The following is a 14,824-nucleotide window of genomic DNA, read 5'->3' on the forward strand; positions in this document are numbered from 1 at the left end:
TTGGAGATGGAAGTTCTGTTGCCAGGGCTGGAGTATAGTGGCACTGTAACCTCTGCCTCCTGGGTTCAAGCTATTCTCCTGCCTTAGCCTCCTGAGCAGCTGGGATTACAGGCACCAGCCACTATGCCCAGCTAATTTCTTTTTCTTTTTTTTTAATCTATTTAAAGATGGAGTTTCACCTTGTTGGTCAGGTTGGTCTCAAACTCCTGACCTCAGGTGATCCACCTGCCTTGGCCTCCCAAAGTGTTGGGATTACAGGCATGAGCCACCGCGTTTGGCCTTAATTTTTTTTAATTTTTAGTAGAGATGGGGTTTCACTATGTTGACCAGGCCGGTCTCAAACTCCTGACCTCAGGTGATGCGCCCACCTCAGCCTCCCAAAGTGCTGGGATTATAGGCATGAGCCACCTCGCCTGGCCAGGATTATTCTTATTTGGCCAGACTGTTCCTTATTTTATGGATGAGATTACTGAGGCCTGGAGTTAGAGCTTTGGCAACAGATGCTGGTGTTAACTAGTTCTAGGGTATAAAATGGAAAGTAAGTAGATGAATTGTAACTGAAGAGATCACAAATCCAAGAGAACAAGAGTTAGATAACTAGGAGTTAGAATAGGAATTCCAAACATTGAGGATGCCTTAGTATGTCAGAGCTTGGGGTGGACAGGCTGTGATCTGGTTGTTAATATCATTATTGTTAATATTATTGAATATAGGAGTGATTAAGGGGACTGTGAGGGTAGCAATGATAAGGTTGGGATCTAGGATCTTGATGAATCAAGCAAAAATTCCTCTCCTCCAGTATAGTCTTGTGAAGAAGACAGGCAAGTACAAAGTAGTTACAAGACAACAAAATAAATGCTAAAATAGGTGTATACATAGGGAGCTCTGAGATTATCTAATAATTGCCTCATCTGTAACAAGGTACATGTCTTCTGGGTCATTCTTCTCCAGATTAGAGTGAATGTGTGTATATGATTATTAACTTTGCAGGTATTAATTTTCCTTTTTTCTTTTTTCAAATAAGTTGAAATAATTTTGCTGGAAATCTCAACAATGGCTCTTTGTTCTTTTTGGTCTGAGATCCCCAATCACTTAGTGGTGATGTCCCTTTAGCTTCCTCCAATCTGGAACCAGGTCCTCAGTGTTTCCTGTTTTTCATGAATGCAACAGTTTTGAAGATTACAGGCCTTACCATCCTACAGATACTTTCCTCATATTCAGTACCTGCTTGGCTAAAAGCCACAAAAAAGATGCCATGTTCTTCTTAGTGCACTGCATCACATCCAGGGGCACACAATATCTACCCGTGCCACCACTGATGCTGTTAACTTTGATCACCTGCCCTAAAGTCACGATGGCTACCATAAAGTTACCGTTTTCCATTTGTAATTGATTAGTATTTTGTGAGGAGTATTTCTAAAATGACACTTCCTCACTAACCCTTAACCCACTAGCATTAGTCTCCATTGTTGATGATGGTTGCCAAAGGTTAATTTTTGATTTCCACCCACATTTGATTACTTCCACATTTATTAATTGACATGCTATTGTAAAGAAGAACTATCTCTTCTTCCCCATTTATACACTTACTTTTTTTTTTTTTTGAGATGGAGTCTTTCTCTGTCACCCAGGCTGGAGTGCAGTGGTGCGATTTCAGCTCACCGCATCCTACGCCTCCGGGGTTCAAACGATTCTTCTGCCACCACCTCCTGAGTAGCTGGGATTACAGGTGCGTGCAACCATGCCTGGCTAATTTTTTTGTATTTTTAGTAGAGACAGGGTTTCACCGTGTTGGCCAAGATGGTCTCAATCTCCTGACCTCTCGATCTGCCCCCTTCCGCCTCCCAAAGTGCTGGGATTACAGGCATGAGCCACCACACCCAGACTATATACTTATTTTAAAAAATTAATGTCCACGTGGATTTATGGGTTTCTAATTTATTCAGTAAGTTATAATCTAGTGTACTCATTATTTGTTTTGATGCTCAAATTGTCCTATATCTGACCAATAAAAGTCCTTTCAAGTTGGCACCTGCATGTTTTTTTTTTTTTTTTGGACATGTCTCCATCATTCTTTCAACATTTGCTTACTTTATGATACAACAAGATTTCTAGGTTGATCTTATACTTTTCCACTTTTCCTCCTTCAGCCCTGAAATCAGCCATTTCTTTTTTTTTTTTTTTTGAGATGGAGTTTTGCTCTTGTTGCCCAGACTGGAGTGCAATGGCTCGATCTCAGCTCACGGCAACCTCCAACTCCTGAGTTCAAGCGATTCTCCTGCCTCAACCTCCCAAGTAGTTAGGATTACAGGCATGTGCCACCATGCCCAGCTAATTTTTGTATTTTTACTAGAGATGGGATTTGTCCGTGTTAGTCAGGCTGGTCTTGAACTCCTGACTTCAGGTGACCTGCCTGCCCTGGCCTCCCAAAGTGCTGGGATTATAGGCATGAGCCACCATACCCAGCTGGAGTCAACCATTTCTTTAATTAGTTTTGAAGGATAATATTTAGAAACCAAGATTAACACACTTATTATGTCCTCTCAGCAAACATAGCTAGGAAATATACACAAATATACATATACACATCTATGATTATTTCTATGTCTGTGTATATATACTAAAATAAATGGACCAGGCACAATGGCTCATACCTGTAATCCCAGCACTTTGGGAGGCCGAGGTGGATCCCTTGAGGTCAGGAGTTTGAGACTAGCCTGGCCAACAAGGTGGAACCTTGTCTCTACTAAAAATATAAAAATTAGCTGGATATAGTGGTGCACACCTGTAATCCCAGTTACTGGGAAGCTGAGGGAGAAGAATTGCTTGAACCTGGAAGGCAGAGGTTGCAGTGAGCCAAGATCGCACCACTGCCCTCCAGCCTGGGTGACAGAGTGAGACTCTATCTCAAAATAAATAAATAAAATAAAATAAAAATAGCTGATACAGATACCTTCAATTCTGAAGCAATACCTCAGGGTTCTTTCTAATCTTTCCTTTTGATAGGTTTTATATATCTTCTCCAGTGGTGAAAATCTGGGGTTCATTATCGATACTCTATTTATTCATATGGTCAATGTAACCAATCTTCCAACCACCTCACTTTCTCTTCCACCTCCACATTCTCCCTCCTGTGATAGCACCATGCAATTGACTCATTGTAGACTTCTTTGATAGGTGGGTAGGGAGGTTCCATCCTTAATGTTGTTCTGATTCAGTTAATGTATTTCATTTAAACAAACCAGATTTTTAAAAATTAAAACTAAATTAAAAAAAAAAAAAAAAAAACACCTCAACCCTCCCCAGTACTTTTTGGGTCCCACACGCAGACACTGCAGTGGTGACTGGAGGATGGGGCACTGGGAACAGGAACGACACCACCATTGGGCCTGGGCCACCTGAGGGACAACCGGAGCGCCCCAGGAGAACTGCAAAAGTCTAGCAGAGCAACACCGGCGTGGGCAGGGAAGGGCAGCCTGGCAGGCTGGTGGGGTAGCTCCTACTACTGAAAAGAGGGCCTCCTGCAAGGCAACGGCATTAAGAGGCCAGCAATGGGTGCCTGCTGCCTCAGATGACCCCCCCAGTACTGCCAATGTCATGAGGCAGAGGGTGGGGTCTCAAGGTCAGCCGGATTATGCATCCTTGCATCCCACACACTTCCCAAGGGCAGGGAGGAGAGGCGAGGGGCCCATAGGAGGAATGAGAAGAGCGGTCCCATTTGCCATGAATGTCTGTCCCTCATCTGTCGAGGCTCAGACCTGGCTAGGGAGAGCATGACATCACCACAGCAATTGTGCGCTAAACATACCGGTTCTAAACACCGATTCTTTCCTAAGGACAGGTTTGGAATTCCTGATTTTAAGTCATGTTGCAACTGAAGTTCAGACTGGTTCCGTGTAGCCAGTTTATAAAACATATAAGCAGGCCGGGCGCGGTGGCTCAAGCCTGTAATCCTAGCACTTTGGGAGGCCGAGGTGGATGGATCACCTGAGGTCAGGAGTTCAAGACCAGCCTGGCCATCATGGTGAAACCCCATCTTTAAAAAAAAAAAAGAATCATGTAAGCAAAATCTAGTTAAGGTGGTTTGACTACCCTCACCTAGTCCTCAGTTTGCAAGAATGAGAACTCAGTTTTATCCAAGTATTTGTAGGTCAGTCAGATTTTAAGGAATTGTTTACAGTAATTAAACTCAGAAGAGATTAGATTAATTGATAAACCAGAATACATGTTTATTAGTTTATGTTGAGACCTAGGATCCAGTCAAGGATCACACATTGCAGTTAGTCTTTCTAGTGTCCTTTAGTCTAGAACAGATCCCTGCTTCACTTTGCTTTTATGATTTTCTCTTCTGTGTTTTTCTGGTTGTTTTCTCATTATTAGACTCAGTGAAACACATTTTTGCAAGATATTATATAGATGTTGTATACAGATACAGCCCATTGCATCACAACAAGGAGATGTAATGTCTGTCAGGTTGTTCAGTTATTGGTAATACTAAATTTGATAGCTAGGCCGGGTGTGGTAGCTCCACACCTGTAAACCCAGCACTTTGGGAGACCAAGGTGGGTGGATCACCTGAGGTCGAGAGTTCAAGACCAGCTTGGCCAACATGGTGGAACCCTGTCTCTACTGAAAATATAAAAATTAGCCAGGTGTGGCAGCAGGCTCCTTTAACCCCAGCTACTTGGGAGGCTGATGGAGGAGAATCGCTTGAACCCAGGAGCCGGAGGTTGTAGTGAGCTGAGATCACGCCATTGCACTTCAGCTTGGGTGAGAAGAGTGAAACTCCGTCTTTAAAAAAAAAAAAATTTGATTTATTGGTCATAGTTGTGTCTGCCACTTCTTTCCATTGTAAAGGTACTGTGATTAATACTTTAGTCTGAAATTTAACTTTGAGACTAAATATCCATTTTAGCATTCATTAATGAATCTTGCCTGTATCAATTATTAAACTGGTCATTTCCGATAAAAACCCTATTATTCCCTCTACATTTATTAGCTAGCAATTGTCTGTAGAAGCAGTTTACTTTTTCTCTGTGCTTTTTCTTTTTAAAGCTTTATTATGAACTCATAGAATCTTTGTTTATATAATCTTTGTTTATATAGATTATTTGTAATCTATTACTGGTATTCTTCTTTTCGAAGTTCAAGTTGTACCAAATTTGAACTTCCTTTCAGCATAGCTCCTGTGTTGTTTTGATGTGACTTCTTTAGACTTTAGGTGTTTCCTTGGTTTCTCTATACCATGTTCCAGACTCACTTTGTATATTATATTTTTTAATAGTTCCATAATATTCTGGCTTATGCACTAAAATTTGCATAATTGTATCTCCAGAGAATATTTAGGTTTTCAGTTATTAATTATATTGCTGTCAATCGTTTTATGCACTAAATATGTTTTCCCATTTGGAGTGATAATTGCCTTAAGATAAATTTCCTAAATGTTTCTAAGTTTCTGGGTTAGAGTATATGGATATTGCTTTATAAAAGTATCATGCAACTTTTACATTATCAGTGGCATTATATCTGGCTCCATTTTACATACATTTGTCAGTACTGTTGTGTTGCATTCCATTTTTACCTGTGTGTGTGTGTGTGTGTGTGTGTGTGTGTGTGTGTGTGTTCTTCAGCCTTCTGTGCATGTTTTTTTCTTACAAAATATTTTTTGCCTATTAAAGATAAGAAAATAGTACCTCATATTTTTATTATAGATCTATCTTATCGCTGTGGTCCCATGTTCATGTAATTTAGTTATATCATTTCTGTCTATTCCCAGAGAATTTTCTCTGAATGGTGCTTCTTAGTTTCTCATATTTTAGCAAGATGTGCAGATAAGCTTTAAAGCAATGGTTTTTAACCATGGCTTTGTTATCTATAGTCTTCAAAACCCATGTAATTGCCTTGATCTCATCTGGAGACTCTGATTCTTTTTTGTTTGTGATGAAGCCAGTCATTTTTTGCTTTTAGAAAGTTCTGCGGCTGATTGTGATGCCCACCATTGTTTGAGAAGCACCATTTTGGAGATTTGAAATGATTTCCCCCATTTTTTTTTTTTGTTGTTGTTGTTGCTTGCCAGTTTGTTACAGTATTTATAATAATTCTAAGCCAATAAATATTAACCACTCAATAGTAAGTCAGGATCTATTATTTTTTCTTTTGTTTGCCACTATATTTTTTATGTTAGTGAAATAGGCATGTAGTATTTTTGGATTATAGACCCATTTTGTCTCTTTGTAACTTTTGCCTAAGTGTCATGATTTTGTAATGCAGTCCTATTTATAATAACTGACATTGGTTAAAAATCAATTTTTGTGTTCCTATTAGTATCTGTTTTTCCACTAACATTGTGAAAGTAATGTGAGACACTTCTCATTCAGCAATATGCATATTGGCATCATTCGAACTTAAAGATAAAATTCATCTTTTTGTTTACAGGGCATGTATTTAACTTCAGAATGGTTTGCAAAGTATTTGCAATCATCGGCAGCTGCATGTTGGGTAAGTTTGAATTTTTTAAATAAATTTCATTTCATTTTGAAGAATTGTACCATTTTTTTACCCAGATAATAAAAGTTTCTAAGTAGCTATAGCATCTTGGTCATAATTTTATAAGAAGAATAAACCCTTTCTAGTGGGCTGAAAGAGAATACATAAAGAAGATGTTATTTAATATATACAAATTGAATGTCTCCAAGCTTTTTTAGCTGAAAATGAGTGTTAGGGGAAACTGACTGTCACTTAGTAAATGTTTATTGATGACCTACTGTGTGCCAGGCCCAGTTCTTAAATCAGGTTAGATATTTTAGAAAAAGAGAAAAACATCCCTCATGGAGTTACAGTCTAAGTAAATGTCAGGTTGTGCTAAGTGCTATGAAGGCAAATAATTAAGAGTAAAGAACATAGAGGGGGTGGGGGATGCTATTTTATGTAGTGATCAGGGCAGACACCTCTGAGAGGGCTATATTTGAGCAAAGAACTGAAAACAGTGTGAGTGAGCCATGTAAACATCGAGGGGAAGTGTATTGTAAGCAGAAACCATAGCAGGAGCAAAGGTCTCAAAGCAGAGTTTACTGACTTATTCATACTTAAGAGAAAAGGAGACGGCTGGAGTGGCTGGAGCAGAGTGAGCAGGAAAAGTGGAGTGAAGATGAGGTCAGGGATATAGGGAGCGGCTATGGCAAGAACCTGGGGCTTAATTTAAGGGAGTTAAAAGGATTTCATACAAAGGAAGACATGATAGAACTTCAGCTTTTGAAAGGATTACTGTAGCATGGAGAACAGAATTTGTTGGGATAAGGACAGAAGCAGGGAGACCATTTAGGAGAGTATTAGAGGAACTTGAGTGAGAGATAGTGGACCATTGCACAAAGTAGTACTATGGAAATTAGACAAAGGTTTACTTTCAGCTATGCTTTGAAGATTTAGCTTACAGGATTTATTCATGAGCTGGATATGGGGCAAGGGAGAAAAAAAGTTCAAAGTTTTTCATGTGAATAAGTGTAAAAATGGAATTGCCCTCTCCTGATAGGGAAAACTAAGGAAGAAGGTTGAGAGGCAAACTCAACAAATGATCTTATTTTGTTGTTTATAGAGCAGATTACTTAAACAAAATAGATTAGATTTTATGTGTAAACTCTAATATACAAATTATTATTCTTCCAAATATAGTCTAATTGTTTTTTTTTAAATCTTGTGCTATGAGTTTTTCTTTAGTTCTTCTTTCAGTTTCTTGTCTTTATATTTTAGCCTAAAATTTGCAATTAAAATGTTCATGTTATTTCTCTTCCCACGTGGAAAGTTTATTTTCTACTTAAGCCAGAGGAAAGGTTTTTAACAAGCAAAAGAATATAAANAAAAAAAAAAAAAATTGTTTTTTTTTTTGAGATAAGAGTCTAACCCTGTTGCCCAGGGTGGAGTGCTGGAGTGCAGAATCTCAACTCACTGCAGCCTCTGCCTCCTGGGCTCAAGATATTCTTCTGCCTCAGCTTCCCAGGTAGCTGGGACTGCAGGTGCATGCCACCACACTCAGCTAATTTTTGTATTTTTAGTAGAGACAGAGTTTCACCACGTTAACCAGGCTGGTCTCAAACTCCTCAAGTGATCTGCCTGCCTCGGCCCCCCAAAGTGCTGGGATCATAGGCATGAGCCACCACATCTGGCCTAGAATAAGTAAAATTAAAGTAAAATTTTTATATGAACTTTTGCATAGACTGTTCAGATTCATGTTACTTTTCTTTGCCATTGTTCTGTTATAGGTATATGCCAATCTAACATCTTGTCAAGCTCTTGGAAATATGTGTGTGATGAACATGAATTCTTACAACTCTGCCACATTTGATGCGTGTCGACTATTTCAGTTTATCTTTGAAAATGCTGCTGGACTGGGCGCTATTCATTCTATTTCATTTTGGTAAGGATATTTTGATTAATGAAATGTTATTTTTACTGAATTCATTATATTAATATATTCACAAATATTAATAATAAGAAATATTTATTCTCCATTATTAAAACAGTTGTAACTGTTTATAGGAGACAGAATCTTCCTTGGCTGTTTTATGGAGACCAGTTAGGATTAGCACCTCAAGTGCTCAGTACTACTTCTCTTCCTACAAATTTCAGTTTCAAAGGAGAAAACCAGGTAAAAGTCTCTAATATCATTAGAGGATAACTACATTTTGATTTACAATTTTAAAAGGTAATAAAAAAGTTACAATTCTTGTCTTTTTAGGTTGTTGCTACAAACTCAGTTACTAAATATAAATGTCAGCAACTTATAAGAACTAAACAGTATAGAGTTTAGCTATCTTATCGAATATATGGATACTTCTAGATTATGTGGTTATGGCAAGACACAGTACTTGTAGGTTTGGGAAGAGTAGTTTTCATCACCAAATGCAAAAATTTCTGTCCTGTTTTTTCATATCTTAAAGAAGTGCTTCCGAGGATTGACTGGGGCCCTGTGACATTGCCCAGCACTTCACAGGGCCAAATTCCCACCTCTAATTTTTGGAGCTTCCAGACTGAGCAGATACTATTCTCCCACACTGACTCCCATTTAACAGGTTCGAAAGGAGCTTATCTATCAGTAGTGTTGCCTCTCAATTCTAGAATAATAATTTTCATGCAAAAAACCAGTCCAATTATTTTAGGTGTATTTAGTCATAAAAATAGATTAAGCCTGAAAACAAAGGTAATTGAATGTAATTTTTCAACAAAAAAGTTGAATCAACAATGAAAATTTCTTTATAGGCTACTGTATTACTTTCAGAGTATTTGACCTGATTTTGCTCTTGTTTTCTTTAATTAGAATACAAAACTGAAGTTTGTTGCTGCTTCCTATGATATAAGAGGAAATTTTCTCAAGTGGCAAACTTTAGAAGGAGGTGTTTTACAGGTAAGCATGATTCTAGTTAAAGAATTAATAATGTGCCTTATTTATTTCCTCTTGTCTTTGCCTCAGGCTTTGCCTGAGAAGACAAGAGGAAAAGACTAGATTTTGCCTGAGGCAAAGACAAGAGGAAAAGACTAGATTATTGTATGAATAGAGCATCAGTTACATACTGCAGTTGACTTTTTTTTTTCCTGGTGCTTTAAACGAAAATTTCTTAAGTTTCTTTCTTTTAAAGTTATGACTTTAATTTATAATCCCTTAACTTTTCATATCCTTAATACATTAAATAAGTGTTATGTAGAGCATATATACATGTTTGAGTTTGAGAACTCTTGAGTATAAGCATAGAAAATAGTTGTGAGAGATATTTATCTATTGTATTCTTTTACTGTAGCTTTGTCCAGACACAGAGACAAGGCTCAATGCTGCTTATTCATTTGGAACAACCTACCAACAAAATGTAAGTCTGAACTATATTAGTTTATATTTTAGCTTTATTTTTCAAAATATCACATCAACAGTAATTGGAATAATAATTAAATTTTTGAGATTGGAAATGTTTTTAACAGTAATGAATAATTTCACTAATTAATATAATTTTTTATCTGGGTACAGAAAATCTTAATTTAAGTGGCATAAACAGAGCATCTTGTTATCTATAGTTTTTTTTGAGACAGTGTCACTCTGTTACCCAGGCTGGAACGCAGTGGTGAGATCTCAGCTCATACTGCAATCTCTGCCTCCTGGGTTCAAGCAATTCTCGTGCCTTAACCACCCGAGTAGCTGGAACTATAGGCATGCACCACCACACCTGGCTAATTCTTGTGCTTTTCATAGAGATGGAGTTTTGCCATGTTGACCAGGCTGGTCTCAAACTCGTGGCCTCAGGTGAGCCACCAGCCTTGGCCTCCCAAAGTGCTGGAGCCATTTACAGGTGTGAGCCATTTCACCCGGCCTAGAGTCTTAAACAGCATATAATGTTGTATCTTCATAATAAATTGTTTATCTGCTTCTAGGCTTATAGGTCTTTTTTTTTTTTAAAGACGGGATTTCACCATGTTGGTCAGGCTGCTCTTGAACTCCTGACCTCAGGTGATCCACCCACCTTGGCCTCCAAATTGCTTGGATTACAGGTGTGAGCCACCATGCCTGGCTAGGCTTATAGGTCTTAAAAAGTAATGTTTATTTCTGAGCATTTGGAAATACAGTAAAAATACTACTTTTTTTTTTTTTTTTTTAATAAAAGACTAGTTAAGTGCAATAGTGAGAAGAGGGAAAGAGTAGAACAAGGAGTTCCATCTGTAACTGACTCTGAACAATCAACTGAGATAACTCACTACCACCTTCGGACCAACCAAAATACTACTTTTTAAAAATATGACTAATAAAAAGTTATTACCTTCTTTTTCTACCCCCTAATAACAAATAAAAATAATTCCTTCATCTTTCTCAGTTCTTTTCTTTCTCCTCTGACCTTCCTTACTTTGATACCTATTTTGAAATAACATTATCTTACTAAGGAATATTATGAGCCATTAAATACTTGAAAGACATGCATGTATTAGTCCATTCTCACACTGCTAATAAAGACACACCCAAGACTGAGTAATTTATAACAGAAATAGGTTTTATTGATTCACAGTTCAACATGGCTTAGGAGGCCTCAGAAAACTTACAATCATGGTGGAAGGGGAAGCAAACATGTCCTTCTTCACATGGTGACAGGAAGAGAAGTGCCAAGCAAAAGGGGGAAAAGCCCCTCATAAAACCGTCAGATCTCGTGAGAATTCACTCACTATCATGAGGACAGCATGAGGGTAACTGCCTCCATGATTCACTTACCTCCCGCTGGGTCCTTCCCATGACACATGGGGATTATAGGAACTACAGTTCAAGATGAGATTTGGGTGGGGACACAGCCAAACTATGTCAATTCGTTAGTCTGTAAAAATCCTTCTTGATAAAGTTTCACATACAACCATAGAACAAAACCAGAACAAAAAATACCATTATGGAAAGTGGATTGGAAGAAAATAAACATTTTTAACATTGGTTACGTCCAGATAGTGAGGTTAGAAATTATTTTTGTTTCCTTCTTTATAATTTCCAGATTTTCTACCATGAACATAAATTTACTTCTGTCAGAAATGATTTACATGTTGTTGCTTTTGGTTTGTTTGTTTTTTGCTTTTCTTAATTGTTAAATTATTATTATACTTTAAGTTCTGGGGTACATGTGCAGAACATGTAGGTTTGTTACATAGGTATACATGTGCCATGGTGGTTTGCTGCACCCATCAACCTGTCCTCTACGTTAGGTATTTCTCCTAATGCTATCCCTTCCCCAGACCCCCACCCCCCAACAGGCCCGGTATGTGACATTCCCCTCCCTTGTAAAATTTTTTTTTTTTAAGACAGGTTTTCACCATGTTGGCCAGTGTGGTCTTGAACTCCTGACCTCGTGATCCACCTGCCTTGGGCCTTCCAAAGTGCTGGGATTATAGGCGTGAGCCACTACACTCAGCCCTGTTATTGTTTTTAAAATAAATGTTATTGTGCTTCTAACATAGGCCAGGAAGATCAACACTTATGCAATGCCCGTCTCTATGTGCCTAGCATTTTATCATCATTATCCCGTTTGATTTATAAAATAACTATGTGAGATACATAATATCTTTGCTTTCCAGATGAGGAAATAATGCCAAATAATTGGGTAATTTACCCAAAGTCTTCTGTCACATAAACTGTGGAGCCAGTGTTCCATCAGGTTTAAAAAGCATTTTAATTTCATTGAACCTGGCTGCTTCTCAAGTAGTTCATAGCCTAGTGGGCAGAACAGTTATATAGACAAATAATTGCAAAGAATGTGGTAATTGTCATTCTGTAGGTATGTACAAGGTACTGATTTCTGAGGAACTATAGAAAGGCTTCACAAAGTAAGTGATATTTGGGCTTATATAATGAATATGAGTTTGTCAGGAGAACACAGTAGGGAAGGAAATGTCAGACAGAAAGACATAGAATAGCATTTGCAATGACAGAGAGACTTGGAATAGCATGGCATATTCAGAAACTGCAAGTAAATTAGTATGAATGGACCATCAGAGACTGATAGGGAGTAGTGAGAGATAAGCCTGGCTTGGTTAATGGAAGCCAGATTGTAGGCATCATTGTACATCAGGAAAAAAAATTGGGACTTTATCCCACAGAACAGTAGTTTTAAACCTTTTCATGGATGTACACTTAATATTGACAATGAAGGCATACCTTCTTCATCTGAGTTGAGGCTCAAGAAAAAAGCAGTTCTTTACTGTTGGTGTTTTTGGTCCTTATAAAATAATTGTATTTACAGTATTCATGCTTTGGAAGCCAAATGGAAATGCATATAGACAAGGTAGCATAAAGATATTTTGCAAAGCTAGAAAAACACTCTGAAGATAATAAATGTGCTTGCTAATTTTCAGTTGTGATCTTTTATCTTTTTATTTTACTTTTTAGTACTTTAAGTTGCTGTTTTATATGCTTTTATTTCTAATTTTACTTTTCAGTGTGAGATTCCTATCTCTAAGATCTTAACTGACTTTCCCACTCCTATATTTTATGATGTGTACCTTGAATATGCTGATGAAAATCAACATCAATATATTTTGGCTGTGCCTGTGTTAAACCTAAATCTTCAGCACAATAAGATGTTTGTGAACCAAGGTAAGACATCCATACATACCACTCTTTCCCTAAGCAGAAATCAATAAATAATTTAACCCACATGATAATTTAATAAACCACTGATTATAAGAAAGGTCATGAATTCTCTCTTACATGGTTCAATACAGCATGCCAAAAAATAAAACAATAAATTGCTGGTGGATTCAAAAATTTTTACTAATTTTATTGCCAGACATATTGTTAAGAAATTATACTGTTGCTAAGGGTATATCCTGAGAAACATTAGTAGAACTGTAAATTGGGGCTTTTTCTTCAAGCTGTCCTGAATATGCTTTTTTGGACAAATTAGTTTCTTTTGTTGTTATTCGTGTTATGAAATCCTGCTTTTTCAGGTAATTTGCAGGGAAAAGCCTTCCAAATTTATGAAAAGTTTAAACAATCAGAAGACATTCAAGTCCAGTATGTGGTGGCTCACACCTATAATCCCATTACTTTGGGAGGCCAAGGCGGGAAAATTGCTTGAGCCTAGGAGTTCGAAACCAACCTAGGCAACATAATGAAAACCTGTTGCTAAAAAAAAAAAATAGCTTGGTGTGGTGGCACCCGTTTGCAGTCCCAGCTACTCTGGAGGCTGAGTTGGGAGGATCACTTGAGCCCAGGAGGTCGAGAATGCAGTGAGCCAATGATCATGTTACTGTACTATAGCCTGGTCAACAGAGCGAGACCCTATCTAAAAAAACAACAAAAGAAGACATTCACATGAGTTAGAGAAGGCCATTGTCAGGTGTTTGTTATACCAATAGCTTCTTGCAGCCATCCTATCTAAAACAATAATTTTGTGTTTTAAATTTGTTCAATAAGCTTTTTTCTTTTTATAATAAAAGACAGCAACTCTGGCAAGTGGCTTCTAACTCGGCGCATTTTCTTAGTGGATGCAGTAAGTGGACGAGAAAATGACTTAGGAAGTCAGCCAAGAGTAATTCGAGTTGCTACCCAAATATCACTGAGGTAAACAAATGTCTAATGATATTTATGGGAAAATGTCATAATGGAAGTATTTGCCAGTCATTAGTAGATGAAAACATTAAGGACAACTGAATTGGAACAATTGGTCAGGTTATTTTAGGTATACGTGTAGATTGGCATAGACCAGTAAAAGTGAATAGCCAAGGGGAAAACTGTAACAGAGGAGTGTGAGGAGTTAGGTAAAATTCACATTCTAGGTCCCATGTAGACCTGCTGAATTAGAATGCATTGCAAATAGCTAAGTAAATACCGGTGAGCTGAAACTGGTGTTTTAGAAAGAGCCTGCCAGATGGTTGTTAATTTTTAGGACTCCGCTTTCCTCATTTCTTTCAGTGGCATTTTTTCTAGGTTTACCTGGATTAATTATCAACACCTCCTTCTTCCTAGGATAACCTATGATCCTACCTTAGGAGAGTACCATACCACTTATATTTTTCTGTCTTTTCCAGTGTGAGATCTCTAAAATCTTAGTGACTTTCCTACCCTAATGTTTTAGGTTGTATACCTTGAATACAGTGATGAAAATCAACACCATTATCTCTCGGTAGTTTGGTACTTTGAAGTACTTCAGTATACTTTTATTTCAGTAATTTCATTTTGATTTTCATAATCTTATGAGATAAACAGTGCAGAAACTTTGTTATATATCATGCTGACATCCAAATGTACTATGTTTTCAGCATTTCTTCAATCTGCTAATATGGTATCCCTAATAAAAATGAAAATGAACCTAGTCAG

The 14,824-nt window shown here is 37.6% G+C and overlaps 1 protein-coding gene across 1 annotated transcript in view; it reads left to right on the forward strand.

Annotated features, from left to right (window-relative positions):
* Positions 1-14,824, forward strand: part of TMEM67 (transmembrane protein 67) — a 57,818-nt gene that overhangs the window by 15,856 nt on the left and 27,138 nt on the right. Inside the window, exons 7-13 of the mRNA XM_037741848.1 lie at positions 6,436-6,498; positions 8,256-8,410; positions 8,533-8,641; positions 9,311-9,397; positions 9,789-9,854; positions 12,943-13,099; positions 13,945-14,068. Coding sequence (XP_037597776.1) covers positions 6,436-6,498; positions 8,256-8,410; positions 8,533-8,641; positions 9,311-9,397; positions 9,789-9,854; positions 12,943-13,099; positions 13,945-14,068 — 761 coding nt within the window. The remainder of the gene's footprint in view (positions 1-6,435; positions 6,499-8,255; positions 8,411-8,532; positions 8,642-9,310; positions 9,398-9,788; positions 9,855-12,942; positions 13,100-13,944; positions 14,069-14,824) is intronic.

The sequence above is a fragment of the Cebus imitator genome, unplaced genomic scaffold (genome assembly GCF_001604975.1).
Source record: "Cebus imitator isolate Cc_AM_T3 unplaced genomic scaffold, Cebus_imitator-1.0 Scaffold109, whole genome shotgun sequence".
NCBI lineage: Eukaryota > Metazoa > Chordata > Mammalia > Primates > Cebidae > Cebus > Cebus imitator.